Genomic DNA, 14897 nt, shown 5'->3' with positions numbered 1-14897 from the left:
AGGCGTAAATGCTCAAGAGTTTTTTGACAATATTTCATAAAAAACCAACTTAATTATAGGTACCTGGTAAGGAAGCTGACTCTGATGATTACTTTGCCTCATTAGTCTGCTTTCTTCACGAAGCCCAGCCATCCTCTCAGGATGCTGAAAGACTCCCAGGAGCTGTTATATCCAGGGCGAACACCCCTATAACAGGACCTCATCAATACCCTTAATCTGGGCGCTCTCGAGAAACAACATTTTGACCACCCGCCAAATCAAAAAGATTGCGAAAGACTTCTTAGTCTCCCGTACAACCCAAAATAAGAATAAAATTTCAAGAGTAGATTAAAAGGATATTGGGATTAAGGGAATGTAGTGGTAGAGCCTTCACCCACTACTGCACTCGCTGCTACGAATGGTCCCAGTGTGTAGCAGTCCTCATAATGAGTCTGGACATCTTTCAAGTAATATGAAGCGAATACCGACTTGCCTCTCCAAAAGGTCGCGTCCATAATACTTTTAATGGATCTATTTTGCTTAAACGCTACTGAAGTTGCTATCGCTCTAACTTCATGAGCCTTGACTTTAAGTAAATTACGATCCTTCTCACTTAAATGAGAGTGTGCCTCCCGAATCAAAAGTCTAATAAAATAAGACCACGCATTCTTAGACATGGGCAAAGAGGGCTTTTTAACGGAGCACCATAAAGCCTCTGAACAACCTCGCAGCGGTTTAGCTCTGGATAAATAAAATTTAAGAGCTCTAACGGGGCACAGCACTCTTTCAACTTCATTCCCCACAATCTCGGAAAGACTGGGGATATCAAATGATTTAGGCCAAGGACGAGACGGAAGTCCATTCTTGGCCAAAAAACCAAGTTGAAGAGCGCATACTGCTTTATTAGTGGAGGAGCCGATGTTCTTGCTAAAAGCATGTATCTCACTAACCCTTTTAGCCGAAGCCAAGCACACCAAAAAATAGTGTCTTGAGGGTAAGATCCTTCAGGGAGGCTGAATTTAATGGTTCAAACCTGTTTGACATAAGGAACCGTAGGACCACGTCCAAGTTCCAAGCAGGAGTCGAAATATGACGTTCCTTGGAAGTCTCGAAAGACTTAAGCAGGTCTTGGAGATCTTTGTTATTAGAGAGATCCAAACCCCTATGCCTGAAAACAGAAGCTAATATGCTTCTGTAGCCTTTAATGGTGGATGCAGAGAGGGAGCGACCGTTTCTCAGATAAAGCAGAAAATCTGCAATCTGCGCTACAGAGGCACTTGGAAGAGGAAATAGAGGAGGACTTGCACCAGTCTCTAAATACCTCCCATTTCGACTGATAGATCCTGATGGTAGAGGATCTTCTAGCCCTCGCGATCGCTCTAGCTGCCTCCTTCGAAAACCCTCGAGCTCAAGAGAGTCTTTCGATAGTCTGAAGGCAGTTAGACGAAGCGTGGGGAGGCTTTGATGAAATCTCTTTACGTGAGGCTGTCGCAAGAGATCCATCCGCAACGACAGACTTCTTGGAACGTCTACCAGCCATAGAAGTACCTCTGAGAACCACTCTCTCGCGGGCCAGCGTGGAGCAACCAACATCAACCTGGTCCCTTCATGAGAGGTGAACTTCTGCAGCACCTTGTTTAGGATCTTGAAAGGTGGAAAGGCATAAACGTCCAGGTGAGACCAGTCCAGCAGGAAAGCGTCTATGTGGGCTGCCTTTGGATCCGGAACTGGAAAGCAGTAAGTCGAGAGCATCTTTGTCAGTGAAGTCGCAAAAAGATCTATGGTGGGTTGACCCCATGCCATCCATAGCTTCTCGCACACAGTCTTGTGCAACGTCCACTCCATGGAGATGACTTGTCCTCTTCTGCTGAGGCAGTCCGCCAAGACATTCATTTTTCCTTGCACAAATCTCGCCAAAGGAGGGATGTTACTTGCCTTAAATGGAGTTCCTTCTGATCCGTGGACCAAAGACCCGAGCATTCCAGACTGTCCAGTGGAGCTCCCTAACCCAAATCTGATGCATCTGAATACAACACATGGTTTGGGTTCTTGATCGCAAGAGAAAGACCTTCTCGAAGTCTGATGTTGCTGTCCCACCAAGTCAGACATGTCTAGACTGAGTTGGAGATTGGGAAAGAGATACTCTCTAAGCCCTTCTCCTTGTTCCAATGGTTTAGGTGAAATTGGAGAGGGCAAAGGTTGAGTCTCCCCAGAGAGATAAACTACTCCAGCGATGAAAGAGTTCCCACGAGGCTAGTTCAAACTCTTACAGAGCAACTGTTTTTCTCTTGCAAGTGATGGACTTTTAACAGAGCTTGTTCCATTCTTGTGGGAGACGAAAAGGCCCGAAAAATCAGACACTGTATCTCCATTCCCAAATAAAGAATAGTCTGGGATGGGGTACTGTAAGTTACGACTACTCTACGTTCACTATGAGACCTAGCTCCTTGGTTAGGTCTAATGTCCATTAGAGGCTCTCCAGACAGCGATATAATGACGACGCCCTGATTAGCCAGTCGTCAAAATAAAGGGAGGCTCTGAATCCTCAAAAAATGTAGAAAGCTTGCTACATTTTACAAGGGCCTTGTAAAAACAAGAGGAGCAGGAATGAGGCCGAAGTACAGTGCTCGAAATTGGTACATTACTTTCCCGTCCACAAACCTCAGATGTTGTTGAAAGTTTGGATGAATCGGGATGTGGAAGTATGCATCCTGAAGGTCGAGAGAGACCATCCAGTCGCCATCCCTTACTGCTGCCAAGACAAATTTGGTATTCTTCATCGTGAAGTTTGTCTTGACAATGAACACATTGAGCGCACTTACATCTTAAGTACTCCTGCAGTGAACGTGGCTGCCAGATCATTAGAGCCATCCCTGATAGCCTTGTTCCTGCAGTGAACGTGGCTGCCAGATCATTGGAGCCATCCCTGATAGCTTTGTTCATGCATGACATAATTGTACAGCAATACATTGACAGCTGGAGAGACCTTCTTACTTAAGGCTCCCAGGGACCAATCCAACAAATAAAAACTTCAAACGCTCGAAAAAACTCCTAACAGGAGATGGTCTAGCTCTGAAGCCAACCATAAAATCTTGGAGCGTCTCATGGCTAGACGACGAGGAGAGTCCACAAGGCTTAAGAAGTCTCCCTGGGCAGAGGCAGGTACTCCCAAGCCGAGAACTTCTCCTCGAGCTTCTCCTGTGTCACCACCAGATGCCCGAGCGAGAAGCTAATTAAGAAGGAGGAAAAGCAAAAGCAGACTTTCCTGAACTTCTCCTGGATTCCAACCAGTCTCCCAGTAAGAGCATGGCCCTCTTGGAAGAACAAGAGAGAACTGACTTCGTAAAAGTAGGCGTCGAAGAAAGTCTAGGACAAAATTTCACTAAAGAAATTCATAATTAAAATACAAGGGATTGTTGGACCACCCTAGGTTACTCCTCTTCTGAATGACTCCCCAAAGGTACATTAGTTGAAAGGGGGTCATCAACTTCTTCAGAAGGCACATCATCTGATAAATCTAAAGTCTTGCGAGAAGGAGATTTATATTCAGAATGACGTGAAGGAAAAGCCTGACAGGCTACATCAACTTGTATATGAACAGAAGTTAAAGTTGGAGGGTCGATGTCACGTTGTGACTGCAGAGAATGTTATTCTACTACACGTCGTGACAGAAGTAACTGACGTTCAAACGTCCCGTAGTAACAGCGGTGACTGCTGTTCGATGCTATATCGTGACTACGATGACTGACCCTCGACGTCACGTCATGTCTACGGTGTCTACCGCTCAACGTCACGTCGTGTCTGCGGTGTCTGCATCTCAACGTCAAGCTGTGACTGCGGTGACTGACGTTCAAAGCGATCAAAGTTACATCGAGATTTATGCTCCGCATCTCGCTTAACAGCAAAGCTGTCACTAGAGATAACGTCAGCGTGGCGTCACAAAGCTCGTCTAGAAGGTTGAAGACCCGAATCGCGTATCCCAGAACCGTGACGTACAAAAAGCAAAGGATCCTTTCGCACAGGAACAGGATCGAAAGCTTCTATTGAAGAAGAAAGCTTTAACAGCATATCTAACTTCGGATCAACCTGTGACTGCAGTGGCTGACGTTCAAACGTCACGTAGTAAACAGCAGTGACTGCTGATCGATGCTATATCGAGACTACGGCACACTCGATGTCACGTTGTGTCTACCGCTCAACGTCACGTCGAGTCTGTGGCAGAAACGTCTGTACATGAACGTCATCGCTATGAACGGGACTCTTATTATGACTACAGCTAGGACGTTGAACTTGTTCTGAAGGAACTAATAAACGTTTCAACCGTCTCGAAACTTTACGCCCAGGCTTTTAAAGAGACGAATCATCGGAAGACGAGGAGAAACTTCGTCTCTCCTGTCTTATGGCAAGGACGTGCTTGCCGAGTAACGTCTGATACCTTTGAGGGAACGTCTGTTCGTTGGTTTACACTCCTCACTCCCTTAGGTCCTACGACATTCCTTCTCCCTGGTGCAGGGGAGCCTGAAAGAGGTCTCGGACTAGGCAAGTGACAAGCACGAACAAACGAACCCTCCGCAACACAGAACATGTTTTTTTTTTTTTGCACTTACTTCACTGATATCGTATTTTTCAATAATTTTACATTAGACATGAATAAAACTGATTTCTACCTGAAGCACGCAATTCTCCCTTACATCAAAAGGTTAGAATTGCGAAATGAGTCGTATAATGTAAGCACATTAGTACAAAATGAAACACACATGCAAAAATCAATAAACATATACATATATATCGAATAAAACGGAAATATATAAAGTTAAAAAGATCAGTGACTGGGGAGGAGACTAAACACTAGTTCACTAAGGACTACGTTTTCAATCTCTCACCGTACAGTGCCTTGGGACGAGAATAAAAACTAAAACGTTTTATCCTCTCTCCCCGTACAGAGACTTGGGACGAGAGTAAAAAAAAAACTGAATCGAGAACAACGTTACTCGCTCCCAAACTCCTTGTACAGAGACTTGGGACGAGAATAAAGAACGGATCGTTCTCTCTCTCTCTCTCTTGTCACTCACAAGAGAATGGCCCACTCACCCTTCGTCAATAACAGGTTATTTGACTAAAGGAAAAAACTGAAAGGACTAAGAAATTGAAAATTAACAAGTTCCTTTAAATTAGTATCTAAAACACTTCAGTTTGAAAGAAGAATGAACAAAACGTCAAAATCGATTTACTCTTTCTGCAAAGTGAAACCATGATTCTCTCTTTCTCTATCGTAACGATAGAGCGCAAACTGCGTAGCATAAATAAACCAAACGTTAGTTCATCTTTGAAAAAACAGCACGAAGACTATTCAAAGAATATATTTCTTAAAATATTTTCTAAAAAATATTCATTTCATCACTCTTACAGAGCAACTGTTTTAAACTAAACAAAAATAAAAGTTGAATGGGCTCAACGTTGTTTAACTTCGTTTTCCAAGTTAGGACCGCCTACAAGGAATAGGTAAAGGCCGCATATAAACAAAAACATAAAATTTATCTTGATGTTTAGTATAAATGGAAAGCTAATCGAAGAGGCCTAATAAAGGCGGGTGAGATATAAAATATAAAATATATAGAGGTAAATCTATAAATATCAACAATATTTTATAAAGTGATAAAATAATTACTAAAAGCCTTTAACACACTTCCGTACACTGAGGGAAGGGTTGGCCATCTTTTCTCTATGGAAAAAACCAGAGATTAAAAAAAAAAAAGCAAGGGCAAAACACTTTTCCTCTCCTTTCAAAAGCATTTCTTTTGAAGATAGTATTGAATAATCCAACACGGCGAAAGCAATAAAACCAAAACCAAGTACTTCACCAATTCGGTCGAAAACTCGAGGTCATAAAGCGAGCGGAACCAACTTGTCGACAAGACCGACAAAGAAGAACTGAAGAAATTGACAAGTATATGCGGTATCTGGCCGATAGTCGGCGCTGGTGGTCACACCCGCAACCTTCACGGCAATCGCTCGCGAGTTTTTGGAATCTGTCGAGCCGTCGGAGACGTCAGCTATTATATATTCACCGGCTAAGTTTAATATTTAAAAATATGTGGTGGTGCTATTGTAAAATATAGTCATCCAGGAAAAACCTATAGTAATCAAATCACCTATAAAGCCAGTTTTAAAAAGTATTACAGAATCAGTCAAATTGAAAATCATACCATCTTTGGAACCCTCTAGCTTGAACATCACGTAAGAAAAAGGTATACGATAATACATGACCACGAGCTTCATCTCCAAAATAGATGGGGCCTTCCTTTCCTGGACAGACCTGTAAAAAGGCAGAAACAAAAACTCTAAAAATATTTTCTTATCAGGCCACAGAAAAAATATTTAAGAAACTTTTCCTTGCACAATACTGTATCTGGCTTTCAAACTAAAAATTACTGAAATGTTACTCTTGGTTTACCATAGGCATTTTTTGTAAGGATCCAAAAACCACAGCAAAACTATCTTAAAACTAGAAATACTCCAATATAGCAGATTACATTACCTTACCTCACAACTGAGAGAACGTATGCAGCCCTGACGAACTAAAACATATAGTTCTGACTGCAGTGGAAACTGTGAGCTCACATAGCTAACTCTAGAAGCATCATCATTACTTATATAACCAGGCTGTGGAAAAAATACAATCACATTACTGTATTACAATAACTGCAAAACGGATTACAAACAGTAAATATTTCAAAATATTTTAATATATCTAATAAAACTTTATGCCTCTACAAACTAACATCAAATATCCTCATGTATTACTTTTAAGTATGGCTACATAATGGGTCACTTCATTATGTCAAATATCTTGCTTACAAAAGGGACATTATAGGTCTCTATATAAAAACAGTCTCTCTATGGAACCTTTCATAAGCTGAAATGGCATAATACAAAGACATAATTGAAACCGATTTATTTGGGAAAAATGTTTGAACAGTCTTAGTACAGTGTTATGGTTTAACCTACCAAAACACACAAAGTATCATAGATTCTAAAAGGATTCTTCCCCTTCAATCTTATGTTAACATTCAGTACAAGAAATAATGTATGAAAAATGTTATTTTGATAATAAAATAAATTTTTGAATATACTTACCCGGTGATTATAATAGCTGCAGCTCTGCTGCTCGACAGAAAACTCTACGGAAAAAATCCGCCAGCGATCGCTATACAGGTAGGGGGTGTACTTCAACAGCGCCATCTGTCGTCCAGATACCCAGTACTCATTGTAAACAAAGAACTCAATTTTCTCCTCGGTCCACTGCGTCTCTATTGGGGAGGAAGGGAGGGTCCTTTAATTTATAATCACCGGTTAAGTATATTCAAAAATTTATTTTATTATCAAAATAACATTTTTCAATATTTAACTTAGCCGGTGATTATAATAGAGACCAGCAATAAATGTTTACATCATTATGAGCTAAGGATTTTTATTTTTTTTTATTTTAGAAGTTATCAAAATAACAAAAACAAAATAAATAGGTACCTGGTAAGGAAGTCGACTTGAACAATTACTCTGCCTTTTTAAGTACGTCTTCCTTACTGAGCCTCGCGATCCTCTTAGGATGCTGAGCGACCCCTAGGATCTGAAGTATGAAGGGTTGCAACCCATACCACAGGACCTCATCAAAACCTCTAATCTAGGCGCTTCTCAAGAAAAGAATTTGACCACCCGCCAAATCAACCAGGATGCGAAAGGCTTCTTAGCCTTCCGGACAACCCAAAAACAACAATAAAAAACATTTCAAGAGAAAGATTAGAAAGTTTATGGAATTAGGGGATTGTAGTGGTTGAGCCCTCACCCACTACTGCACTCGCTGCTACGAATGGTCCCAGAGTGTAGCAGTCCTCGTAAAGAGACTGGACATCCTTAAGATAAAAAGACGCGAACACTGACTTGCTTCTCCAATAGGTTGCGTCCATTATACTCTGCAGAGATCTATTTTGTTTAAAGGCCACTGAAGTTGCGACAGCTCTAACTTCATGTGTCCTTACCTTCAGCAAAGCTTGGTCTTCCTCACTCAGATGTGAATGAGCTTCTCGTATTAACAGTCTGATAAAATAGGATAAAGCATTCTTTGACATAGGCAAAGATGGTTTCTTAACTGAACACCATAAAGCTTCTGACTGTCCTCGTAAAGGTTTAGTTCGTCTTAAATAGAACTTAAGAGCTCTCACAGGGCATAAGACTCTTTCTAGTTCATTTCCAACCATATTCGATAGGCTTGGAATATCGAACGATTTCGGCCAAGGACGAGAAGGTAGCTCGTTTTTGGCTAGAAAACCAAGTTGTAGAGAACATGTAGCCGTTTCAGATGAAAATCCGATGTTCTTGCTGAAGGCATGAATCTCACTGACTCTTTTAGCTGTGGCTAAGCAAACCAGGAAAAGAGTCTTTAAGGTGAGATCTTTAAAGGAGGCTGATTGTAGCGGCTCGAACCTTTCTGACATGAGGAATCTTAGTACCACGTCTAAATTCCAACCTGATGTAGCCAAACGACGCTCCTTCGTGGTCTCAAAAGACTTAAGGAGGTCCTGTAGATCTTTATTGTTGGAAAGATCCAAGCCTCTGTGACGGAAGACTGATGCCAACATGCTTCTGTAACCCTTGATAGTGGGAGCTGAAAGAGATCGTTCTTTCCTCAGGTATAAAAGGAAGTCAGCTATTTGAGTTACAGAGGTACTGGTCGAGGATACAGATACTGACTTGCACCAGTTTCGGAAGACTTCCCACTTCGATTGGTAGACTCTAAGGGTGGATGTCCTCCTTGCTCTAGCAATCGCCCTGGCTGCCTCCTTCGAAAAGCCTCTAGCTCTCGAGAGTCTTTCGATAGTCTGAAGGCAGTTCTTTACGTGTGGCTGACGTAGAAGGTCCACCCTTAGAGGAAGAGTTCTGGGAACGTCCACTAGCCATCGAAGTACCTCGGTGAACCATTCTCTCGCGGGCCAGAGGGGAGCAACTAACGTCAACCTTGTCCCTTCGTGAGAGGCGAACTTCTGCAGTACCTTGTTGACAATCTTGAACGGGGGGAATGCATATAGGTCTAGATGTGACCAATCTAGGAGAAAGGCATCTATATGAACTGCTGCTGGGTCCGGGATTGGTGAGCAATATATTGGGAGCCTCTTGGTCATCGAGGTTGCGAAAAGATCTATGGTTGGCTGGCCCCATGTGGCCCAAAGTCTCTTGCACACATCCTTGTGTAGGGTCCATTCTGTTGGAATGATTTGTCCCTTCCGACTGAGGCAATCTGCCATGACATTCAAGTTGCCTTGGATGAACCTCGTTACTAGCGAAATGTTTTGACCTTTTGACCAGGTAAGGAGGTCCCTTGCGATCTTGTACAACGTCATAGAGTGGGTCCCTCCTTGCTTGGAGATGTACGCCAAAGCCGTGGTGTTGTCCGAGTTCACCTCCACCACTTTGCCTTGAAGGAGAGACTTGAAGCTTTTCAAGGCCAGATGAACTGCCAGTAGCTCCTTGCAGTTGATATGCATTGTCCTTTGACTCGAGTTCCAAGTTCCCAAGCATTCCCGACCGTCTAATGTCGCGCCCCAGCCTGTGTCCGATGCGTCCGAGAAGAGAACGTGGTTGGGAGTCTGAACAGCCAGGGGCAGACCCTCTCTGAGGCTGATACTGTCCTTCCACCAAGTCAGGCAAGACTTCATCTTCTCGGAAATGGGGATCGAGACCGCTTCTAGCGTCTTGTCCTTTTTCCAGTAAACAGCAAGGTGATATTGAAGAGGACGGAGATGTAGTCTTCCTAACGATACGAACTGTTCCAGGGATGATAGTGTCCCTATCAGACTCATCCACTGCCTGACTGAACATCGTTCCTTCTTCAGCATGTTCTGGATGCATAACTGGGCTTGGCTTGTTCTGGGGGCCGACGGAAAAGCCCGAAAAGCTAGACTGTGAATCTCCATCCCTAAATACACAATAGTTTGGGATGGGACCACTTGAGACTTTTCCAAATTGACAAGGAGACCCAATTCCTTGGTCAGATCTAGAGTCCACTTTAGATCCTTCAGACAGCGACGACTGGAAGAAGCTCTTAGAAGCCAGTCGTCCAAATAGAGGGAGGCTCGGATGTCCGCTAAATGAAGGAATTTGGCTACATTCCTCATCAGCCTCGTAAACACAAGAGGAGCTGTGCTTAGGCCAAAGCACAGGGCTTGAAACTGGTAGACAACCTTTTCGTAAACAAATCTCAGAAAAGGTTGGGAGTCTGGGTGGATGGGGACGTGGAAGTATGCGTCCCTTAGGTCTAAAGAGACCATCCAGTCTTCCCTTCTGACCGCTGCTAGAACGGACTTTGTGGTCTCCATGGAGAACGTCTGCTTTGTGACAAAGACATTCAGCGCACTAACGTCTAGCACCGGCCTCCACCCTCCTGTCTTCTTTGCCACTAAGAAGAGACGGTTGTAGAAGCCCGGGGTTTGATGGTCCAGGACTTTGACTACCGCTCCCTTTTCTAGTAAGAGACACACTTCCTGTTTCAATGCTCGTCTCTTGTCTTCCTCTCTGTACCTGGGAGAGAGATCGATGGGAGACGTTGCTAGAGGGGGTTTTCGTACAAACGGGATCTTGTACCCCTCTCTGAGCAACTTCACAGATTGTGCATCTGCGCCTCTCTTCTCCCAGGTCTGCCAGAAGTTCTTGAGTCTGGCTCCCACTGCTGTCTGAAGAAGCTGGCAGTCAGACTCTGCCTTTAAAGGACTTGGTTCCTTTCTTCTTTCCACGTCTCCCTTCGGCACGAGCACCTCCTCTACTGGAGGCTCTGCCACGAAAGGGCGGAATAAATCGGGACGCTGGAGTGTCCATCCTTGGTCTAGCTGACAAGGTAGGCAAAGGAGTGGCTTTGCGAGCAGAGGACGCAACCAGATCATGAGTATCCTTCTGTATCAAAGAAGCAGCAATCTCCTTAATCAGGTCCTCTGGAAAGAGGCACTTAGAAAGAGGAGCAAACAGAAGTTCGGATCTTTGGCAAGGTGTGACTCCAGCTGACAGGAAAGAGCAAAGGTTCTCACGCTTCTTGAGGACTCCGGACACGAACGATGCTGCAAGCTCATTAGACCCGTCACGTACGGCCTTGTCCATGCAGGACATGATGAGCAAGGAAGTCTCCTTCTCTGTCGGAGAGATCTTCCTGCTAAGAGCTCCCAGACACCAGTCTAAAAAGTTGAAGACCTCGAAGGCTCTAAATATCCCTTTCAAAAGGTGGTCTAGGTCCGAAGATGACCAACATATTTTTGAGCGTCTCATGGCTAGCCGGCGGGGAGAGTCTACCAGACTTGAGAAGTCGCCCTGGGCAGAAGCAGGAACTCCCAAGCCGAGAACTTCTCCCGTGGCATACCAGACGCTCGATCTAGAAGAGAGTCTAGCAGAGGGAAACGTAAAGGCTGTCTTCCCTAGACTCTTTTTGGATTGCATCCATTCTCCTATCACTCGTAAAGCTCTCTTGGACGAGCGTGCAAGGACGAGTCTAGTAAAGGCAGGCGAGGATGACGGCATACCTAAAACAAACTCTGACGGAGGAGAGCGCGGAGCCACAGACACAAACTGGTCCGGAAACATCTCTTTGAACAGAGCTAAAACCTTCCTAAAGTCCAAAGAGGGTTGCGTGGACTTAGGCTCGTCAAGATCCGAAAGTGGTTCATCAACGTGAGCAGCACCGTCATCATCCGAAAGTCCATCATCCGAGTATTGAGGAGGAAGCGGCAATGGAGTAGGTAACGGCTGGTTAGCTGAGTCCGGTCGCACGGGTGCATGCGTGACTGAGCCGGACGCAACGTCATGGAACTGTTGCCCAGTCTGTGAGCTGGCAACAACCATAGCAGCGCGGGGACGCACAGCGTCTACTCCAGACTGTCTAGCCTGATGAGGGTGAGTAGTGGCAACCACACTGGGTTGCGGAGGTTGACGCACCGCGTCAAAACAAAACAACTCTGACGGTTGTTGTACCTCGCGAACGTCAACGGAAGGCTCCGTGCGTCGCTGAACGTCAACATGCGGCTGGCAGGGCACACTGGAACGCATGGGTGGCGGAACTCTCTCAACTGGAGTGCGCAAGAAGGTCGCCTCAGCATCCACAGGACGCACAACCGAGTGTGTGGCTGGTTGTAGGCAAGAGGCTGTACTAGCTGGTGCAGCAGCAACCTTCTCCGCACGCAAGTCCTGCATCAGAGATGTTAACTGAGACTGCATGCTCTGCAGCAAAGACCACTTAGGGTCTGCAGGAGCAGGTGCGGCGACAGACGGTGTAACTGTCTGAGGCAGTACCGCTTTGCCTCTCTTAGGAGGTGAGCAGTCATCGGAAGACTGCAGCGAGTCCGAACTGACCCAGTGGCTACAGCTGGGCCGTTGGACTTGCGCGGAAGGGACCGACTTGCGTTTTAATGGTCGTGAGACCTTGGTCCATTGTTTCTTGCGAGAAACACCTTCTGAAGACGAGGAATAAATGGGCTCTCTCGTCTTTGTGCGGCAGGGGCGATCTTGGGAAGATGCGCCCGGTACCACGGAGGGAACGTCTGTTCGCTGATTAAAGCCTCTCGAACCCATTGGTCGTACGACATTGCTTCTCCCCTGGACTTGGGAGCTTGCAAGAGGTCCCGGACTAGGAGGACGACAGGCACGAACAGACGAACCCTCAAGCGCAACACTATCCACAACACTATCACTCACTTTAACACTTCCCACAGCACTTTTACACTTCAGCTCCTTGACGTCCGCCATGAGCTGGTTACGGTCACTAGCCAGGGACTCGACTCTCTCACCCAGAGCTTGGATGGCACGCATCATATCAGCCATCGAAGGTTCCTGAGTGCCAGAAGGGGGATTAGGAGCAACCACTACAGGGGAAGGAATAGGTTGTGGGGCATGAGGAGAGGAAATTTCAACAGAACGAGAGGAACTTCTCCTTACTCTATCTCTCTCTAGCCTACGTGTATACTTTAGGAATTCGATAAAATCGAATTCCGAAAGCCCAACGCATTCCTCACATCGATCTTCCAATTGACAGGTTTTATCCCGACAATTGGAACAAACAGTGTGAGGGTCGATAGAGGCCTTCGGAAGACGCCTTGAACAGTCCCTAGCATTACACTTCCTAAATTTTGGGACTTGAGAAGGGTCAGCCATTTTGAATTGGTCAAAGGGGAATTCAAAAACTATCCAAAGTCATCAACAAATGATCCGTAATCAAAAAAAGAATGCAAGGATTTATTGAAGAGAAAGCCTGCACAGCGAAAGCTCAAAACTAGAATGGTGTACTTCACCAAATAGTTGTGAAAACAAATCCAGTTAGCAACAGCGAATTAGTAGGTCTTGCCGGTAGCACGACAGAGAGAAAATTGAGTTCTTTGTTTACAATGAGTACTGGGTATCTGGACGACAGATGGCGCTGTTGAAGTACACCCCCTACCTGTATAGCGATCGCTGGCGGATTTTTTCCGTAGAGTTTTCTGTCGAGCAGCAGAGCTGCAGCTATTATAATCACCGGCTAAGTTAAATATTGAAAAGTAAAGTTTTAATGATAAAAAATCAGGAAGGCAACAAGCATGATGGATGGCTGCAAGGTTATTGCCCTGATGATGGAGCTTAGGCTGGGCAACTCGAAGATGGAGTTGTAGAAGGTACAATAGAATATGTCGTAAGACAGAAAGAGGATTACTTTATCAACATCTCATCTTCTGAATCCACCATGGAAAGCAGGTCACTAAAAGTGTCACCTATGCTTTGATGAAGAAGGTCTTAGTTTATTGTCCAATGCAGTAAGATTGGAATACATTACAGTAGTTATGTTTGATTGGTTAGACCTTGAATTTTTTATGCATAGATTTCTTTGTAAAATTTCAAAATCTCCTGCCAGATTCCCCAAACTTATGTGCACTTTCAAAAATTAAAATCATACTTCTGCAATCATTGCAATAGTATCAATCTTAAGAAGCAACTCAAAAATGGTTCTCTGCCAATCCCTGGATGACTACTTTTGGCTGTTCACTACTGCAAATGTTTCAGCAAATGTTACTTCCATTATCTACAGTGCCCAGTGGATGACCAGGGCAATAATCAATAATCATCATTATCACGAATGTTTCAATGTTAGCTTTTCCCTTCATGTGATTACATTTGAAATGAGTTAAACACTTATTTATATGAAACAGCATCCATGATTACCATTCAATTTAAAATATGTATATTTTGGAAAAAGGTAGCCTTGTTACAACCTAAAATGGACCCTAAATGACCAATAAGCTACAAACATATTTCCCTTACCTGTACCCTATACACATTCTAGAAGTGCCTGCTTCAAGGTCAGATACAACCTGTTGTAGATAAACAACTAACACCCGACCAGGCAGGCTTTAGGCCTCGACATTTGACAGGTACTGAATTCAAGAACAAACTCATCACCGATACTGTATTTGTAGACCTTACAGCTGCTTATGTCACTCTTAACCACAGCGCCCTCCTCCTTAAACTTGCCAAGTTGTGAAGAACTTTACCATTATTCACAGATACTATTTTGTAGAAATGGACAGTAAACATAGCTGTTAAAGGCTCCAAAAAATGGATTTCCTCAGGGCTCTGTTCTAGCTCCTATCCTTCGCAACATATACAAACGACCAACCAAAATTCAACAAATAGACACAAGTCGGTGCTTTCCACCTACACAGCCGCTTGGCAAAGAAAACACTGAACATCAAATATGGAAATGAATATATGGAATCAGATAACAACTGTCTACCTTGGTGTAAGTCTACACAGGATATTGCCTTCAAACAACGTGTGGAGAAGGTAAAAAAAAAAAAAGCTGTCGAGCCATAACAGTTTATTGACTTAGCTGGCAAACTCAATAGTGGGGAGCTGACCCT

General features: G+C 44.3%; 1 protein-coding gene across 2 annotated transcripts in view; it reads right to left on the bottom strand.

Moving 5' to 3' along the window:
- The window catches only part of BHD (Birt-Hogg-Dube), a 61827-nt gene that overhangs the window by 29418 nt on the left and 17512 nt on the right, over positions 1 to 14897 (bottom strand). For both annotated transcript variants that reach the window (XM_068392674.1, XM_068392673.1), the window contains exons 4-5: positions 6523 to 6642; positions 6186 to 6295 (exon numbers count right to left, since the gene is read on the bottom strand). In XM_068392674.1, the coding sequence (XP_068248775.1) occupies positions 6186 to 6295; positions 6523 to 6642 (230 nt within the window). The remainder of the gene's footprint in view (positions 1 to 6185; positions 6296 to 6522; positions 6643 to 14897) is intronic.

The sequence above is a fragment of the Palaemon carinicauda genome, chromosome 18 (assembly GCF_036898095.1).
Source record: "Palaemon carinicauda isolate YSFRI2023 chromosome 18, ASM3689809v2, whole genome shotgun sequence".
In the NCBI taxonomy this organism is placed as follows: Eukaryota; Metazoa; Arthropoda; class Malacostraca; order Decapoda; family Palaemonidae; genus Palaemon; species Palaemon carinicauda.
This window is presented reverse-complemented; position numbering and strand designations above follow the sequence as displayed.